General features: G+C 51.1%; 1 protein-coding gene across 3 annotated transcripts; it reads left to right on the forward strand.

Annotated features, from left to right (window-relative positions):
• The first annotated feature begins 541 nt into the window (after positions 1 to 541).
• Positions 542 to 15455, forward strand: ITGA10 (integrin subunit alpha 10). Of its 3 annotated transcripts, none has more exons than XM_060622255.3 (30): positions 542 to 786; positions 2405 to 2516; positions 2705 to 2814; positions 3022 to 3113; positions 3338 to 3452; positions 4447 to 4574; positions 4741 to 4889; positions 5558 to 5708; positions 5913 to 6078; positions 6211 to 6284; positions 6518 to 6662; positions 6847 to 6995; positions 7223 to 7366; positions 7495 to 7698; positions 7995 to 8125; positions 8674 to 8840; positions 8933 to 9075; positions 10342 to 10455; positions 10656 to 10741; positions 10897 to 11038; positions 11208 to 11300; positions 11460 to 11536; positions 11682 to 11771; positions 12190 to 12268; positions 12435 to 12548; positions 12807 to 12887; positions 13040 to 13153; positions 14439 to 14534; positions 14814 to 14927; positions 15224 to 15455. In XM_060622255.3, exons 1-30 carry the CDS (start codon positions 735 to 737, stop codon positions 15287 to 15289), a joined length of 3498 nt encoding a protein of 1165 aa, XP_060478238.2. In that variant the 5' UTR covers positions 542 to 734; the 3' UTR covers positions 15290 to 15455. The 3 variants fall into 3 exon arrangements, 2 of the variants coding, with proteins under 2 accessions (XP_060478238.2, XP_060478239.2); XM_060622256.3 differs by having other exon boundaries at positions 7498 to 7698; XR_009607097.3 differs by lacking the exons at positions 12190 to 12268; positions 14439 to 14534; positions 14814 to 14927; positions 15224 to 15455 and having other exon boundaries at positions 13040 to 13151.
• Positions 15456 to 16997: the final 1542 nt, after the last annotated feature.

Below are 16997 nucleotides of genomic sequence, written 5' to 3' on the forward strand. Positions count from 1 at the left end.
ACTTTCACTGAACACCTACACGATGCGGGGCATAATACTAAGGGATAGAGATCCAAAAAGCTCGGAAGCTTCATGGTCTCAGCTTTAGAAGTTTATAGTCTCTTTGAGAAGAGGGGGTCTAATATTAAAGTAATTGTGCCAGTTCCACAAAGCACACCCCGTACCGGTTCATAGTTCCTGGTCCCTCCAAAAGCTGTGATGCCACAAGGCAACATAGGCTGAGTCACAAACAGTGAGACTGGCAAGGTTTGGTTTGTGGGCTGGCTGTGTTCACATGTTGGGACTCCTGGGTGGGAGGGGAAACGAAATCGCTGTCACCAGTTCTCTCATTTTCCATTTCCCAGGGTGAGATAAATAAGGTTAAGAAGTAAAAAGTATCTGTCTCCCATGCCTACTGTCTATTCCAAACCCGAGGGAAGCATTACTGCCTGGCAACCACAAAGGATAGAAGAAAAAGGAAGAAAAATAAAGGACAGAAAGTCCAGAATTGTGTTCTTTGGATAGTGACACGATGCCTCCAGGGGGCAGCACCAGGGCAGAGAAATAGGCTGAGATGGCTGGGTCCTTTCCTTGGTCTGGGGCTCCCCGGAGTTCCCCACCATCACTCCTCCCATTCCTTCCAATTTTATTTTTAGCTGCCAGTGGGAGGGGGCAGGACGGGAGGGAAAGTAAAGAAAACAGAAAAGGAGAGGGACAGAGGCACAGAGGACTTCTCACACGGAGAACAACCAGGCATGGGACTCCCCGACATCCTTCACCTGCTCTTGCCCGTGATGTTCCTGACAGGTGAGGGAGGTTAACTTCTTGGTTTCCGGTGGAAGTGGAAGGTGTATGGGTTGTTTGGCATTGGGACCTTTGGAGCTGACATCTTTGGGGGTTAGGGTGAGAGGTTAACACATTCTGCATTTCGTGTGTGTATGTGTATGTGGTGGCGGGGGGCGGGGGCATTCCTTCTTAGGCCCACACATTATGACTGCTTCGGTATTGAGACTGGCAGGGCCTTGTGTCAGCTCTGGGTCCAGTTGGCTAAAATATTTAAGCCCTGCAAGAGTAAGTGGTCCCAAAAGAAATATGATGTGACCTTCCACGTGGCTAATCTGATTCCTATTATCCTCCTGCCAACCTCCTTCTACCCGTGGTGGTCTCTGGAGCCTGAGGCATAAATGTGTGGTCAGAACTCTTGGTTTATCTAACCAGTGAGTTAGTTGCTGGTCATATGGCTCTGCCAGTTTCCTGGATGCAAAAAAACAAAAAAACAACACCTCACATAGAAAACACCTTTCTGAAAAGGAGCATGGTTTGAGACAGAGCTTACAGCCATGGGTGGTGGGGGTGATAGGGGTGGCCTGAGGGGGTTGCTTGAAAGGAAAGAGCAAGACCTAGTCAGGGAAGGACAATGGGAGGGACTGTAGGCCTGGAATTTTTCCTCACCAGTGCCCTGTAATCTTTGTTTCCTAAAATACCACCTCTGATTTCTTTAAATTTCTTTTATTTTATTTTTAAGTAAACTCTGAGCCCAATGGGAGGCTTGAACTCACGACCCTGAGATCAAGAGTAGCATGCTCTACTGACTGAGCCAGTCAGGCACCCCATTCTAGCTCTGATTTTAAAGGGATTGGGGTTGCAGGGAAGAATCAGCCAGGATATGAGTCAGGGGAGGGTCTTTAGAGTGGGCTGAAATTTAAGAAATACAGGTATGCAGGGGGCAGTTGGGGGGGGGGGTGAGTTAGAAAAGAAGCGGGTTGTGGGAAACTTTGGGGTGACGGGTCTCTTGGTGAGGGTGGATGGCAAACCATACGTGTGGGCAGTGGAGTAGCCCCACCCAGTTAATTACCACTGAGGTTTTCAGAACTGGAATCAAGCAGAGACCTAGACGCTGGAGAAAGAGAGTGAGAGTGTGGCAACGACACTGGGAGTCAGAAAGAGACAAAAAGAGGAGAGACCTAGCCATGCAGTACTCCCTAGCCTCCTCTTGTCCTCCCTGAAGTCCTGGGTTTGGGGAGAATCTGGAAGGCATAGTTGTTCTGGGCTTCAGAAAGGCCCTCTCCCTCTTTGACTCTTACAGCTTGTGGGGGAGGATGCGTAGGGGGAATGATGTGGAAAAGAGGAACTTGACCCTTCCAGACATGTCTGTGAATGAGATTTCAGAGGTGGGAATGGAAATACAGCTGTGCACCAGCATGGCAGAGGGCCACAGGTTAGACATCTGGACCCAAATACTGGAAGGAGACCATCCTTGCTTGGAGTTCTGAGTACATGATGTTGACAGAGGCCAGGACAACTTCTGAGTAAGAAACAGGGATATAGACTGAGATATAAGTATTCCCTTTGCGCTTCTTTCTGGTTGTGCCTCTCTGGGCATTCATTAACCACTCTGACTGCTTCCTGCCGCCCCCCCCACCAGGTCTATGCTCCCCCTTTAACCTGGATGTACACCGCCCACGCCTGTTCTCAGGGCCACCCGAGGCTGAATTTGGATACAGTGTCTTGCAACATGTTGGGGGTGGACGTCGATGGTGAGGAAGAAATCAGAGGGCCGTGGGTTTGGGACTGTGGTAGAGCTCTTAAAGGGGAGGCAAGGCAGATGGCAAGGCCACTGTTAGAAGTGGCTGGGGATCCAGGCTTGCTACACCCATGCATTTTCCCTCCAGCCTGTCTCAAAGGTCATGTTCACACAATGCTGATACTCATGTCCTCCTCCCAGGATGCTGGTGGGTGCCCCCTGGGATGGGCCTTCAGGAGACAGAAGGGGGGACGTTTATCGCTGCCCCATAGGGGGCTCCCACAGTGCCCCATGTGCCAAGGGCCACTTGGGTAAGAAGATGCCTCGCTCTTCTACTCCTACCCCCTAACCTGCTACACTAGTAGCTTTGACCCCTTATACCTCACTTTACCCCCATATCCCACACACTCCCTATCTTTGACTTGATCCTGATCTCATCCTCTCTCCTAATCACCCTAAACCCAAGCACCCCATGTGTGACCCCATGGTCTCATTCTCTTCCACCCCCTTCCAACCAGGTGACTATCCACTGGGAAATTCATCTCATCCTGCTATGAATATGCACCTTGGAATGTCTCTACTAGAGACAGACAATGATGGGGGATTCATGGTGAGCTAACGAAAGGGTGGTGGTGGGGTCTCTGAAGGATTTGGCAGAGAAAAGAGCAGTATGGTAAGGGGACCTAGTTTATCTGGAGGGGTCAAGAGGTTTAAAACCCTAGAAAGCAAGGAGGGGAATCCCAGGGAGTGGTTTCAGCACCTCCTTTGACTAGGAGTGTGTGCTGAGAGAGCACTCCCAAGCCTGGGAGTTATATTTCTCCCAACTCTCCCCAGGCTTGTGCCCCTCTCTGGTCTCGTGCTTGTGGCTCCTCTGTCTTCAGCTCTGGGATATGTGCCCATGTGGATGCTTCGTTCCGGCCCCAGGGAAGCCTGGCACCCACTGCACAACGTGAGCCAGAAGAAGGGCCCGAAGGACTCAGTCCCCAGAACTGGGTGCAGGGTGGGAAAAAGATGGGTCAACACGGTTTGATGCTGGACAGGGGGCCTGCATCGCTTTCCTCATTGCTACCTAATGTGCCTAAAGCTCCATGTTTCCTAATAGATTAGAATTCAGGGGGCGTCTGGGTGGCTCAGTCGGTTGGGCGTCCAACTTCGGCTCAGGTCATGATCTCACAGCCAGTGGGTTCGAGCCCCGTGTCGGGCTCTGTGCTGACAGCCCACAGCCTGGAGCCTTGCTTCGGATTCTGCGTCTCCCTCTCTGTCTCCCCCTTCCCTGCTCACACTCTGTGTCTCTCTCTCTCTTAAAAATACACATTGAAAAAAAAATTAAAAAAAAAAAAAAGAGTTCAGACTCTTTGCCAGGGCATCAAGACTCCATGAACTGATCTAACCAACGTCAAAAAAACCCTCTCACTATACCCTCCACACCCTATGCCTTTGCCAGAGCATTTCCCTCCTCATTCTATTTGTCATCTATTTTTATACCTCCGTGTCCTCTTAAAGTGTTCTCCAGGCAAATGCTCTCCTCTCCTCAGACATCTTTCTATTGCTTACGTCTCTGATTCCCCACAATCAGAACTGACCTCTTCTTCTCCCAAAGCATAGAGTGGTGCTCTGTTTCTACCTAGCACTTAATTCCCCTCCGTCTCTCCCTCCCCCTCTTTCTTCTCCTTCTCCTTCTCCCTTTCCTCTCCTCCTCCCTCCTCTCCCTCCTTCTTTTTCTACTTCTTCTTCTTCTTTTAGTAAGTTGTATGTATGCCCGTGTCCTCTTTTATTCATTTCTGCATTTACCCAGGGCCTGGTATACTACCTTCCTTGCATGTTCAGAAGCGCCAAATAATTGTTTGAATGGAACGTGCCCTCCTGTGACTTCTTCCCTTGTTGCCTGCGTGCCCAATATCCTTCTACCCCTCTGTTCCCCATCAGCATACCCCTCTTCCTAGGCTGTCCCACCTACATGGATGTTGTCATCGTCTTGGATGGCTCCAACAGTATCTACCCCTGGTCTGAAGTTCAGACTTTCCTACGAAGACTGGTAGGGAGACTGTTTATTGACCCGGAGCAGATACAGGTAAGAGAAGGCAATGTGGATGGGCTTGGACAGGGAGAGACGGGGAGAGAAGGAGGTAAATGTAGGTAGTGTCTTCAGTAGTATCCAAATGCCCATCTCCCTGCCCCCACATACTATCTTTTCCCTCAGCACACACATTCCATGTGAGTGCACGCTTTATTCTCAGGTGGGACTGGTACAGTATGGGGAGAGCCCTGTGCACGAGTGGTCCCTGGGAGATTTCCGAACCAAGGAGGAAGTGGTGAGGGCAGCCAGGAACCTGAGTCGGCGAGAGGGACGAGAAACAAAGACCGCCCAAGCAATCCTGGTGGCCTGGTGAGGCATTGGGAAGGGGAGCCTGGGAGGCCAAAGTGGGGAGGGCCTAGAAAGGTTAGGGGAGGGTTTGGAGTCCACTGTGTCCATCCCAAAATGTCTTGGATGCTTTTCTTTGTGTGCACTTTTGGGGAAGGCTAAGCTGGCCGTCACTGCATACCCTTCTCGTCACTCTCTTCAAGGTGTACGTCTGTGTCTTTCCACATCCCTGATTTATGTTATTTATCTCCGTAGACAGAACTCTCTCTATCCCTGCCCTCCCGCTTTGATCTTGGCCCTCAGACTCTCCACCACTTATGTCCTTGCCCACTTGCCAAACATGATTCAGAACTCATCTCTGGGAAGACTTCCCTGTCCTGACCACTCTCCTTTATTCCACATTCTCTGGATATTTGTCCTCTCCCAAATGTAACTTTTGCTGAATGAATCTATGAACGAATGGCATTCATACTTATTTGCATTGAGGATATGCTGCTGCCCATGCTCTATGACATTCAAACATTTTAGCCCTTCCTGTGTGCCAGTCTCCACTGTCAGGGAGGTGGACTAAAAGGCAAGATGCCTGACCTCAGTGAACTGCTGACAGTGGTGTGTGTGTGTGTGTGTGTGTGTGTGTGTGTGTGTGTCTGCATACACGTGATCACACCTCACTCTTTTCTCTCTCTTCTCAGCACAGAAGGATTCAGTCCATCCCGTGGGGGCCGGCCAGAGGCGGCCAGGCTGCTGGTTGTTGTCACTGATGGAGAGTCACATGATGGAGAGGAACTTCCTGCAGCCCTAAAGGCTTGTGAGGCTGGGAGAGTGACCCGCTATGGGATTGCGGTGAGAATCTACTCCAGATCTGGAAGGATGGAGGGGGGATGGTGACCCCGAGGACGGGGAACTTGAAGAAGATAGGCATTAATGACTCCCCAAAGACCAGCCTCTTCTTTTCCCTTCTTTCACTCTAGTCGGCTGTGTTGTGTACCAGCTGTAACACCTCACTCCCCACAGCTAACTGACCCCACCTTGCTCTCCTGACCCCAGGTCCTTGGCCACTACCTCCGGAGACAGCGAGACCCCAGCTCTTTCCTGCGGGAAATCAGAACTATTGCCAGTGATCCAGATGAGAGATTCTTCTTCAACGTCACAGATGAAGCTGTACTGACGGACATTGTGGACGCACTGGGAGACCGGATTTTTGGGCTTGAGGGTAATGACTTCCCTGAAGAAATGGGGGACAGGGTAGGGAGGAGTTCTGGGTGTAGGCAGGGTTCTGGAGTGAGTTCAGTGAGTCAAAGAAATGTCTTTCCTGATATTGCCTTGATATTTTCTCATGCTCAAGGGTCCCGTGGAGAAAACGAAAGCTCTTTTGGGCTGGAAATGTCTCAGATTGGTTTCTCTACTCATCGGTTGAAGGTTGGACAGACTCTGACCCCTCTCAACATCTGACTCCTCTCCACCTCAGACTCAGGCAACTTCAACCCCGCCCAGAGCTCTTCTAGATTCTTCCTTTAATCAATGTCCATACCGACCTTCCCATGCCTTCCAACTGCCCTCAGCATAGTCTTAATGACCCTCTCACTCCTGGAGTTTTTACTCTTTATTTCCTGTTGTCTTTTCAAGCGACCCCATCTGTTTCTGCCATACAGGATGGGATTCTCTTTGGAATGGTGGGGGCCTATGACTGGGGGGGCTCTGTGTTATGGCTTGAGGAAGGTCACCGCCTTTTCCCCCCACGGACGGCCCTGGAAGATGAGTTCCCCCCTGCTTTGCAGAACCATGCAGCCTACTTAGGTAAGTAGCAGAGGGTTGCAGGGAATTAGGGGGTGAGGAGGAACTGTTTCCCCAGTGGGGGGTATGAGAGCAGTTTCTCACCAATCTGCTACTTTCTTTGGGACCTCGTCCTGTGCCTTTAGGGACCCCTCCTACTCTGACCCCATCTTTTTTCCCTTTCACCCGATTCCCTGTCCACTTCTAGGTTACTCTGTTTCCTCCATGCTTTTGCGGGGTGGACGCCGCCTCTTTCTCTCAGGGGCTCCTCGGTTTAGACATAGAGGAAAGGTCATCGCCTTCCAGCTTAAGAGAGATGGGGCTGTGAGGGTTGCCCAGAGCCTCCAGGGGGAGCAGGTAGGGCATCCAAGAGCGGGTGGGACGCTTGGATCCTGAGGGGCCTTCAGGCTGTGGGGGAGGAATGGGAAGGACCAAGAGAGGATCCTGAAAAATCTTTGCTGAGTTCTGGTTGGCGGAGTCTGTCAGGGGTGTGAGAACCACGCTGGTAGGCTGGCTGATGCTTCTCACTTGTCCACAATCACCTTCCTTTTTCCCTGGGGTCACCGCTCCCCGCCACTCCCCAGATTGGCTCCTACTTTGGCAGTGAGCTCTGTCCATTGGATACGGACGGGGATGGAACAACCAATGTCTTACTTGTGGCTGCCCCCATGTTCCTGGGACCCCAGAACAAGGAGACGGGCCGTGTTTATGTGTATCTGGTGGGTCAGGTGAGACTTGCTGGGGTCTGTGGTGGGGGCGGTGGAGGGAAGGAGGGAGGGAAGGCACGTCTGTTCACGGGCTGGCTGAGAGGTTGGGGCCACCAGATCAGCATCTTCTGTCTTCTCCCCTCCACCAGCAGTCCTTGCTGACACTCCAGGGAACACTTCAGCCAGAACCCCCCCAGGATGCTCGGTTTGGCTTTGCCATGAGTGCCCTTCCTGATCTGAACCAAGATGGTTTTGCTGATGTGGCTGTGGGGGCGCCCCTGGAGGACGGGCACCATGGAGCACTGTACCTGTATCATGGCGCCCAGAGTGGGATCAGGCCCCGTCCCGCCCAGGTCAGGAGCGTGCAGAGAAAGCAGGGGCATGGGTGGGAGGAAGGAGAAGGGGGGTGTGCTCCTTGTTTGTCGTTGTTTCCCTGGCCTTGAGACCCAAACTGGACAAGTGCTTTTTTGTCAGTAGTCAAAAAGGTGAGGTGGGAGGGTAGGGTACAGGTTGCCGTACTAGGGACTCCTAAGTACAGACTAGTGTCTCTTATTCTTCCTATTCTCTTACCCCTTGTTGTGTGCCGGGTGGGCGGCCGGGGTCACCAGGCGTGAGAGTCCCTGCTCAGTCTCCCCTCTCTTCCTCTCAGAGGATTGCTGCTATCTCCATGCCACAGGCCCTCAGCTACTTCGGCCGGAGTGTGGATGGCCGGCTGGATCTGGATGGAGATGACCTGGTAGATGTGGCTGTGGGTGCCCAAGGGGCAGCCGTTTTGCTTAGGTGAGCAGTCCTAGCTCAGGAGGCTATGGACAGCATAACCTAACTGATAAAAGCAAAGGCTTGTGGGGGTGCCTGGGTGGCTCGGTCGGTTAAGCAACCGACTTTGGCTCAGGTCGTGATCTCACGGTTCGTGAGTTTGAGCCCCGCATCAGGCTCTGTGCTGACAGCTCGGAGCCTGGAGCTGCTTCAGATTCTGTGTCTCCCTCTCTCTCTGCCCCTCCCCCACTTATGCGCTGTCTCTCTCTCTCTCTCTCAAAAATAAATAAACATTAAAAAAAAATCTTAAACGGGAATAATAACAGAATCTACCTCATAGGTTTGTTGTGAAAGTTAAATGCAATAATCATGAAAGATCTTAACACAGTGCCTAGCACATGGCAAGTGCTTATTCAGTGTTAGCTATTATCTTTCTGCCTGAAGGTTCCGGCGGGGAGGTGACACGTGTACATCTAGCCTCTCATTCTTTCCTTTGACCTCTGGGAGGCAAGCACTGGGGATCACCTTTCTCCAAGGGCTTTCCTCTTATTGCTAGAATTTCTTGATCCCAGCTCCCGGCCCATTGTCCACCTGGCCCCTTCCCTGGAGGTGACCCCTCCGGCCATCAGTGTGGTTCAGAGGGACTGCAGCCGGCGAGGCCAGGAGGCAGCCTGCCTGTCTGCAGCCCTTTGCTTCCGAGTGACCTCTCGCACCCCTGGCCACTGGGATCGCCGATTCTGTGAGTGACCGGAGCGTCCTAAGTAACCCTTAAGCCCACCTGCCTTGGTCCCTGGACCCCTCTCCACCCTCGCTCCTGCCTGCCCCATCCAGATTTGCGGTTCACAGCGTCACTGGACGAGTGGACCACAGGGGCTCGTGCTGTGTTTGACGGCTCAGGCCAGAGGCTGTCCCCTCGGAGGCTCCGGCTCAGTGTTGGGAATGTCACTTGTGAGCAGCTGCGCTTCCACGTGCTGGTGAGGACGGGCAGGAAGACAGGACAGACTCTGCAAATATTTTACCATGTTCTGGTATTAAAGTGGTTTGAACTCTTTGGAAAAAATGGCATAACATTAAGTACCAAGATTTCAAATTCCCAAATTAGAAACAAGATTTTTAAGTCAGGAGGAAATTTAGTAAAAATTCAAGGATAAAAGGAAAGGTTAATAGAAAAACAAAAACAAAAATATTGTAAAAAATAGGATTTCTCCCGCTACCCCAAGGTAGGTTAAAAAAAAAAATGCGACCAACCCCCTCCCTGCTCCCAGTATTTCTCTTAGAAAAGTCACCCAACCCTGAATACAGGGTCTCACACACAAAGACAAATAGCTTGATTTGCAGATCAGCCTCTGGGATCTTATACTGGCCCCAGTTAGAGGAAGGAAGGAAGGAAGGAAGGAAGGAAGGAAGGGGACAGAGAGAGAGAAAGAAAGAAAAAGAAGAAAGAAAGAAAGAAAGAAAGAAAGAAAGAAAGAAAGAAGAGAGAAATTATGTAGTTAGAGATCCATAAATACTGGTACCCAAACGAATGAAAACATCCCGGCTTTGGTATGGCTACGGAAATCTGGAAACTGTTCAAGAGGACACTGGCTTTGGGAGAGAGGGAGTCAGGTGGTGGGGAAGGCAACACAAAGGCTCTAAGCAGAGGTAAAGTAAATAATTGGGACGCATCCATAGTAAACACCGTGTATAATACTGAGGCAGGTGCCTCAAACAAAATACACATATAGGTTCTTGATCCGAATAACACAAGTGCAGGTTCTTGATCAGATTAACGCACATACAGGTTCTTGTTAAGAGTCGTCTAGTTGTCTAGTTGTCTAGTTGTCTCCGTGTCGGGGCCTGGGAGTGAGGGGCAGGCTGGCTGGAGGAGGAATTTCTGCCGGGTCTGGCAAGAAAGCCAGAGCTGAAGCTGGGGCAGTGAGGAAGTTCAGACTCTGGAGGCAGGCTGATCTGGGTTTGAAGCCTCACTCTGCCGGTCACCACTCGTGAACTCTGGCAGGTCACATAACCTGCACCCCGCAGGTTCCCTGCTTACCCGAAAAGAGGAGATACTAATAATAACTACAGTGTGGGAGTTGTATTGGAATTAAAGGTAATAGTGCTGATAAAACCTCAGGACAGTACCCAGCACATAGAAGGTGTTCGGTAATTGATCACTGTAATAATCACGTTCTTACGGGGGCCTGGGCTGTACCCCTAACTCCTGGCTCCCCATAATCCTTGATTCTGATTTTCCTTAGGATACCTCAGATTACCTCCGGCCAGTGGCCTTGACTGTGACCTTTGCATTGGACAACACCACGAAGCCAGGACCTGTGCTGGATGAGGGCTCACCCACCTCTATACGAAAGCTGGTCAGCGATGCCAAGCCCTGCCCTGCCCCTGGGTCCCAGTACTGCCCTTCTCAGTGAATTCAAGAGACACGGAGGGCTGAGACCTAATATCACAGCCAAATCTGACCCGGGCACCCAATCTTTTCTTTTCCCTTTCCCCCTAATTCCGTGCTTTTCTGCTTGCCTTCCTATCAGGCCTCAGCCCCTTCTCTCCCCTCTAGGTTCCCTTCTCTAAGGACTGTGGCCCTGACAATGAATGTGTCACAGATCTGGTGCTTCGTGCTGATATGGACATCAGAGGCTCCAGGTGGGATGGATGTGAACTGGCCAAACCAGGGTGACCTGAGACAGACCAGAAGGAGCTTGAAGGGAGCTGGAGGGTTGTTTCTTGCCCAGAAGAGTAGAAGTGATGCCTTTGGCAGCTTTTCAACTTCTGGGCTCTCCCTTATCCACCCCTCCTAGGAAGGACCCTTTCGTGGTTCGAGGAGGTCGGCAGAAAGTGCTAGTATCAGCAACTCTGGAGAACAGGAAGGAAAATGCCTACAACGCTAGCCTGAACCTGAGCTTCTCTAGAAACCTCCACCTGGCCAGTTTCACACCTCAGGTACCTGGGGGAGGAGATTTGGGAGGAGTCGGGGAAGGAGGGGGAGGAAGATTGGGGTATTGGCCTAGGCTGCAAAAGGCTCTGGAGAAAGGCTCGGTGTTGAGAGGCTGTGGGCAGGAGACACTTGACGGCTTCAGCTCCAGCCCCCGCCACATTCCTCTGCCCTCAGAGGGACAGCCCCGTGAAGGTGGAATGCACAGCCCCTTCCCCTCATGTCCGGCTCTGCAGTGTGGGGCACCCTGTCTTTCAGGCTGGAGCCAAGGTGAGTAGGGGCCCAGGATGAGAAAGGGGTTCTGAGAGAACAGGGGCCGGAACCTGCGGGTCCTGGGAGTTTAGGGAAGGAGGCCCACGAGGCCTCCTGTTCTTCTGTGCTGGCCCCATAAAGAGGACTATGCCCTGACCCCAAACCACCTGCCTCCAGGTGACCTTTCTGCTGGAGTTCGAGTTTAGTTGCTCTTTCCTCCTGAGCCAGGTCCTCGTGAGGCTGACTGCCACCAGGTGGGAACAAGGGGAGCTTCCTCCCAGCCTTTCCTGTGGAGTCTTGCGGGGGGAGGGGGTTGGTGGAAACAGCGGTGACTCATCTCCTCCAGAGTGGGGTGTCTTAGAGTGGGCTGGGACGTGAGCCTCTCCCCCAACCCTACAGCAATAGCCTGGAGAGAAACGGGACCCTTCAAGATAACACAGCCCAGACCTCAGCCTACATTCATTACGAGCCCCGCCTCCTATTCTCCAGGTATGGCTCAGCTCCCCACTAGGACCCCGTCCGTTCTGGCCCCAGACCCCTACTCTGTGTTTTCTCCATTTCCTTCCATGTGTTTCAGTGTTTTCCCCAAATGCAAACCCTTGGGGCTGCTCCATCTTTTTGCCCTGAATCCCACTCAAGTCGAACCTTTTGAGCATCTTACTTTCCTAGGTATAGGGCTTGGCTCTAGGCCCTAGGGATTGGAGCTGGGGCGAAGGGTAGGGGGTGCAACCATAAAGTTTGTACCAGGTCTACGTCACATTCCATTTCTGTCTTCTTTATGTACCCCCATCCCTTTATCCACGTGCTGGCCCTGCCTTCCCTGAATCCATGTCTGTGTGCTGATCATGTGCCCCTGTGTCTGTGTCATGGCTGTGACCCTGTGCTTCCTGACTCGGTGTCCACGCAGTGAGTCCACTCTGCACCGCTATGAGGTTCACCCATATGGGCCCCTCCCAGTGGGTCCCGAATTCAAAACCACTCTTAGGGTGAGAAGCTGGAGGGGCCTTGGCATGAGCAGGGGGAGGGGGAGGAGTGCTGGGCAAAGGAGGGAAGAGTCTCTCTTCGATTTCCAGTGGCATCTAGGGTGAAGAGGAACAGATGAGGAAAGGTCTTCTGTGTCCCACCTCTTCCCACTTCCAATCCTCCTCTTAGGTTCAGAACCTTGGCTGCTATGTGGTCAGTGGCCTCATCATCTCAGCCCTCCTTCCAGCTGTGGCCCATGGGGGCAATTACTTCCTGTCATTGTCTCAGTTCATCACCAACAATGTGAGTCCAGGCTAAGGGTGCATGGAACCCTGCCACCTTGATCTGGTAAACTTACCCAGCTCCTTCTCTGTTGGGGTCACTGCCATCAGGGCTCCTCTCTCTGGGAGGCCTTTCTTTTACACATGTGCCTTCTTTGGGGGAGAAAGAGAGGGATTGCCCAGGGAAGAACCACGGAGCGTGGGTAGCATTCTCCTGGTCACCCTGGAGTGGCTGGCCTCTCACCATCAAGAGGGTGGCTCAAGTTGCATCTCCCTCTAGGCAAGTTGCACAGTACAGAACCTGACCGAGCCCCCAGGACCCCTTGTGCACCCTGAGGAGTTTCATCACACAAACAGACTGGTATGGCTCACAAGAAGGTGAAGAAGGTGTCCAGAATGGGAATGCAGTGGGGAGCAGTAGTGTTTGGAGCCTTGGGACGGGGGCGGAGCCTGGAGTGGGGAGCAAGGGATTTTTCCATCCCAAGATCCTGATCTGTCTCTCTCTTCTGGAAGAATGGGAGCAACACTCGGTGTCAAGTCGTGAGGTGCCATCTTGGGCGGCTGGCAAAGGGGACTGAGGTCTCTGTTGGACTACTGAGGCTGGTTCACAATGAGTTTTTCCGGAGGGTAAATCTTTTCTTCTATTTTCCTCTTCCACTACGGTCTGGAACTTCAGCATAGGTTTTGGAATTGACTCATGTTCAAGTTCCAACTTTGCCTCCTACTAGCTTGTTGGACCTTGAGCAAGTTATTTAATCTCCCTGATTCTTACTCTTTCTCTCTAAAATGGGGAAGATAATACCTACTTCATGAGGTTGTAAGGAATAAATGAATAATGAGATGGACTCATTAAAGCTAGTTATTCTCCTTGTATTTTCCTGTTTATCATCCCTTAGTGCTCTATCAATAATCAACATTTATAGGATACCTAAATTCAATCAACTAATAATCCACCATGTGCCTACTATATAAAAGGACCTGTATTTGGCAGACACTGAGGAGAATATCCCCAACATTTGTCACCATGCCTTACTCATTATAGCGACTTAATACATTTCTGTTAAATGCATGAATAAACAGTTGATTATTACATGCCTGATATGTATTGGCGGGTAATGGAAGGCAAGATCATATAGCCGAAAGGGATCTAGGTTATGAAAGTTCTCTAAAGCTGGGGAGATGAAGTTGAACTTAATATGATAGACAGGAGTCAGTGTGAGTTTCTGAGCATGGAAATGGCACCTTAATTATAACAGCTATGTGGTACTAAGGGCTATCTACTTTGAATAGCACACGGCATATTTTATAGGAAAGTTATGTTGGAGACACCATCCTTCCCTAAGTCTGATTCTCTCTTTATTGCTCTTTGGTATCCTTTTTTCATTCATTTACTTATTTTTTTTTTCAATAAAGATTTATTGAGAAACCAGTAGGTACTTAGCACGGTCCTAGGCACTAGGCACTGGAGACATCTAAATTTATAGGACACACACACAAAATAAATCAATAAATTTACAGGACACTGCTCTTGACCTTGAGGATCTTATAGTCCAGTGGTGAAAGAGAAGCAAAGAGAATATTATGACCTAGTCCAGGCTGATAGGGGTTAGGAGGAAACACCTCTCTAATTCCAAGAGGGGTTGACATCTAAACTTCAACCTAAAGGAGGGCTAGGGTTTAGCCAAAGGAAGGGGAGTTAACTAATATTGGGTAGAGCCAACACCATATATGAAGGACCAGAGGCTTTCCATCTGTTACCCTTCCTCTCTCTCTCCATTGGTCTCCAACCTTTTCTTCTGGTCTGGAAGGCACCGGAAGTTGTACCTACTGGCCTCATCTCTGCCATTGGGGTTCCAAGAGCCACACCACCTGATGATGGCTCACTTTGTCTTCCCATCCACTTGCGCCACAGGCCAAATTCAAGTCCCTGACGGTGGTCAGCACCTTTGAGCTGGGAGCTAAGGAGGGCAGTGTCCTACAGCTGCCTGAAGCCTCTCGTTGGAGTGAGGTGGGACTGGAGCCCGAGCCCGAGAGCTGTGCAAAGAGTGAGGGTGGGGTTGGCAGAAGGGCGCAGGGGGAGGGGGGACTTTTTCATAACTGAGACCATCCTCATTAGGCAGCAGCTGAAGTGTCACAAGTGATCGATCCGGAGGCGGGGGTCCCACTGCCTTTATTCCTGCCTCAGTTTCTTTCTTTTTATTCTTTCATTTCGAGGCTTTGCTATCATGTGGGCAAGCCTAGCTGGGAGAAAGGGCACAAGTGTGAAACAAGTCTCCTTCCCCTACAGAGCCTGCTGGAGGTGATTCAGACCCGCCCTGTCCTCATCTCCCTGTGGCTTCTCATTGGCAGTGTCCTGGGAGGGCTGCTCTTGCTTGCTCTCCTTGTCTTCTGCCTTTGGAAGGTAGGCACTGCCTCAGTGGGAGTAGGGGGCGTGATGCCCACGAGTTGAGGGATCCCTGATTATAGCAGGGAGAACCGGGTTTGTGATGGGCCGCTAAGCAGGCTATGGGTGTCCTGCCGGGAGCTCTTTCACTATACTCCACAAATGTTGGTTGAATTAAGCTAAGCCAAATAAAATAAATCAGAATCTCATTTTTGGAAGCAAAACAAAAGCGAAGACTTCAGATATGTCTGAGGGCTGTTGGCAAGGTGTCCAGGCAGGACATTTGGCGATGACTCTTATCTCTTCCTCTACAGCTTGGCTTCTTTGCCCGTAAGAAAATCCCTGAGGAAGAAAAAAGAGAAGAGAAATTGGAGCATTGAATGTAGAATAAAGCCCTAGAAAGTCCTCCTTGGCGGCTTCTCCAAAAGACTTGCATAAGAGCTGAGGTTTGGGGGCTCGGACAAGAAGAAGCTTCTAGACTGTCTCCCCAGACCTGCAGCCTGACTTGACTTTTGAGTCATGAGGATGCTGCTGGCAAGAGATGAGGCCTTATGAGTCATGAGGATGCTGCTGGCAAGAGATGAGGCCAGGAATCAAGAATTTTTCGCCTATGGACCCTGACTCCTTTCAGAGTCCCCCTATATCCTGCCTCAAAATTGGAGAAGATGGGGGCCATTTTCCTCCATTCCCCTGCCTCTCACCTTCCTGCCTGCTCCCCACTCCACAGGAGGGAGCCGATGTTGGCTTCAAAAAGTAAAGTCAACATCTGCTGCTTTCCTGTGGAGTCGGGTGATTCAGAGCGCCGGATGGGGAGAGTCAACAGGAAAAAAGGAGGGAGGAGGAAAAGCCACAAGAGACATTCTGTACAATTCCAAGGAACAGAGAAGCCTTTAGACGGGCAACTGCCGTCCCCCTGAAACCTGAGACTTTGTGGTGCACTGGCCCGCCCTCAGGTGCCTGGGAAACTGAGCTGCCCCAGTCCTGCTGGGCCAGCGTTTCCCAACTCGCAGCCTTCCCTGGGAGCAAAGCCAGGGCCGGGTGCCCCCAGGTGGCTAGTCCTGGAATAGCAGAAAATGGTCCTGTTGTCTCCGTCATGGCCCGTGGAGAGCTGGGTCCCTAGGCAGTGTTTTCTCCTCTCTCGGACCTCACACACTCTTGAGCCCTCGTTGGGGCCTCCTTATGGAAACCAGAGAGAAGGGAGAGGATTTCTTCTTGATGGAGGGAATCCCTTTCACCAGCTTTGGGATGCAGCCACTCCGTGGGGTCCAAACGAGTCAGGCCTGCATTAACCAAGAAGCCCAAGTGGGTGGCAGGAGGTCTCTGGGGAGCAAGCCCTTACTTGCTCAGCACTGGTTATGTAGCACAAATAGCCACATGTTTCTGGGGCAACTGCAGTCATGCCTGTAGGGCTTCTCTGGTGGAATCAGTTTGCCAGCCCTTGCCTGATATCTACCGGAAATTCCCAATTTCTGTCTCTGGGCCACCCCACCATTTTTGTGGTCATGGCCAGTAGAGATAATTAGATTCTCACCAACTACTGGGTGACTTATATTTCTTTGTAATCAAAGAAATTGTTACTGGTCTCCAAGGTGCAGCTCTGACAGCCATTTGAAGAATCAGCACCCATTGAGAGCTGAGAAGAGAGGAGACCTGATTGGGCAGTTGACAAGCAGCCACAGAACTTGTCCTCCAGGGCTGTTCTCGAGGCCTGGCCTCAATGTTTATTTTGGCATGTTTCCGGCCTTTTGCACAGGGCATTGTCTCTGTTTCCCAGCAGGGTGAACAGTATATCAGATGGTCAGAACAAATAAAGTTCAGTGTCAAATGACTTCTGGTTCTCTTTGAGTTCCCTAGGATATGGACTGCTCAGGAATGGTGAGAGGTAGATTCTTGGACCACCCGAGACCTTATACAGTTGAGTTCCTGGAAGGCAAAGTTATGACATACTTGAAATATTTTCTGTGACTCTCCCACTGGAGATGCATTCTAGCCTCCTGCAATCCTCACCTTACATATGTGATTATAGAGTATAAAATGTGTAGGTTGGTAGGCACATAGGCCTAGATTGAAACCCTGGGTCTGCCATTA

Source organism: Panthera onca, chromosome C1 (assembly GCF_046562875.1).
Source record: "Panthera onca isolate mPanOnc1 chromosome C1, mPanOnc1 haplotype 2, whole genome shotgun sequence".
NCBI lineage: Eukaryota > Metazoa > Chordata > Mammalia > Carnivora > Felidae > Panthera > Panthera onca.

Coding starts and splice junctions, on each gene's coding strand:
- ITGA10 (XM_060622255.3), top strand. CDS start 735: ATGGGACTCCCCGACATCCTTCACCTGCTCTTGCCCGTGATGTTCCTG. Junction 6,079..6,210: donor CCGGATTTTTGGGCTTGAGG/GTAATGACTTCC, acceptor CTCATGCTCAAG/GGTCCCGTGGAGAAAACGAA. Junction 11,537..11,681: donor GTGAGGCTGACTGCCACCAG/GTGGGAACAAGG, acceptor CCAACCCTACAG/CAATAGCCTGGAGAGAAACG.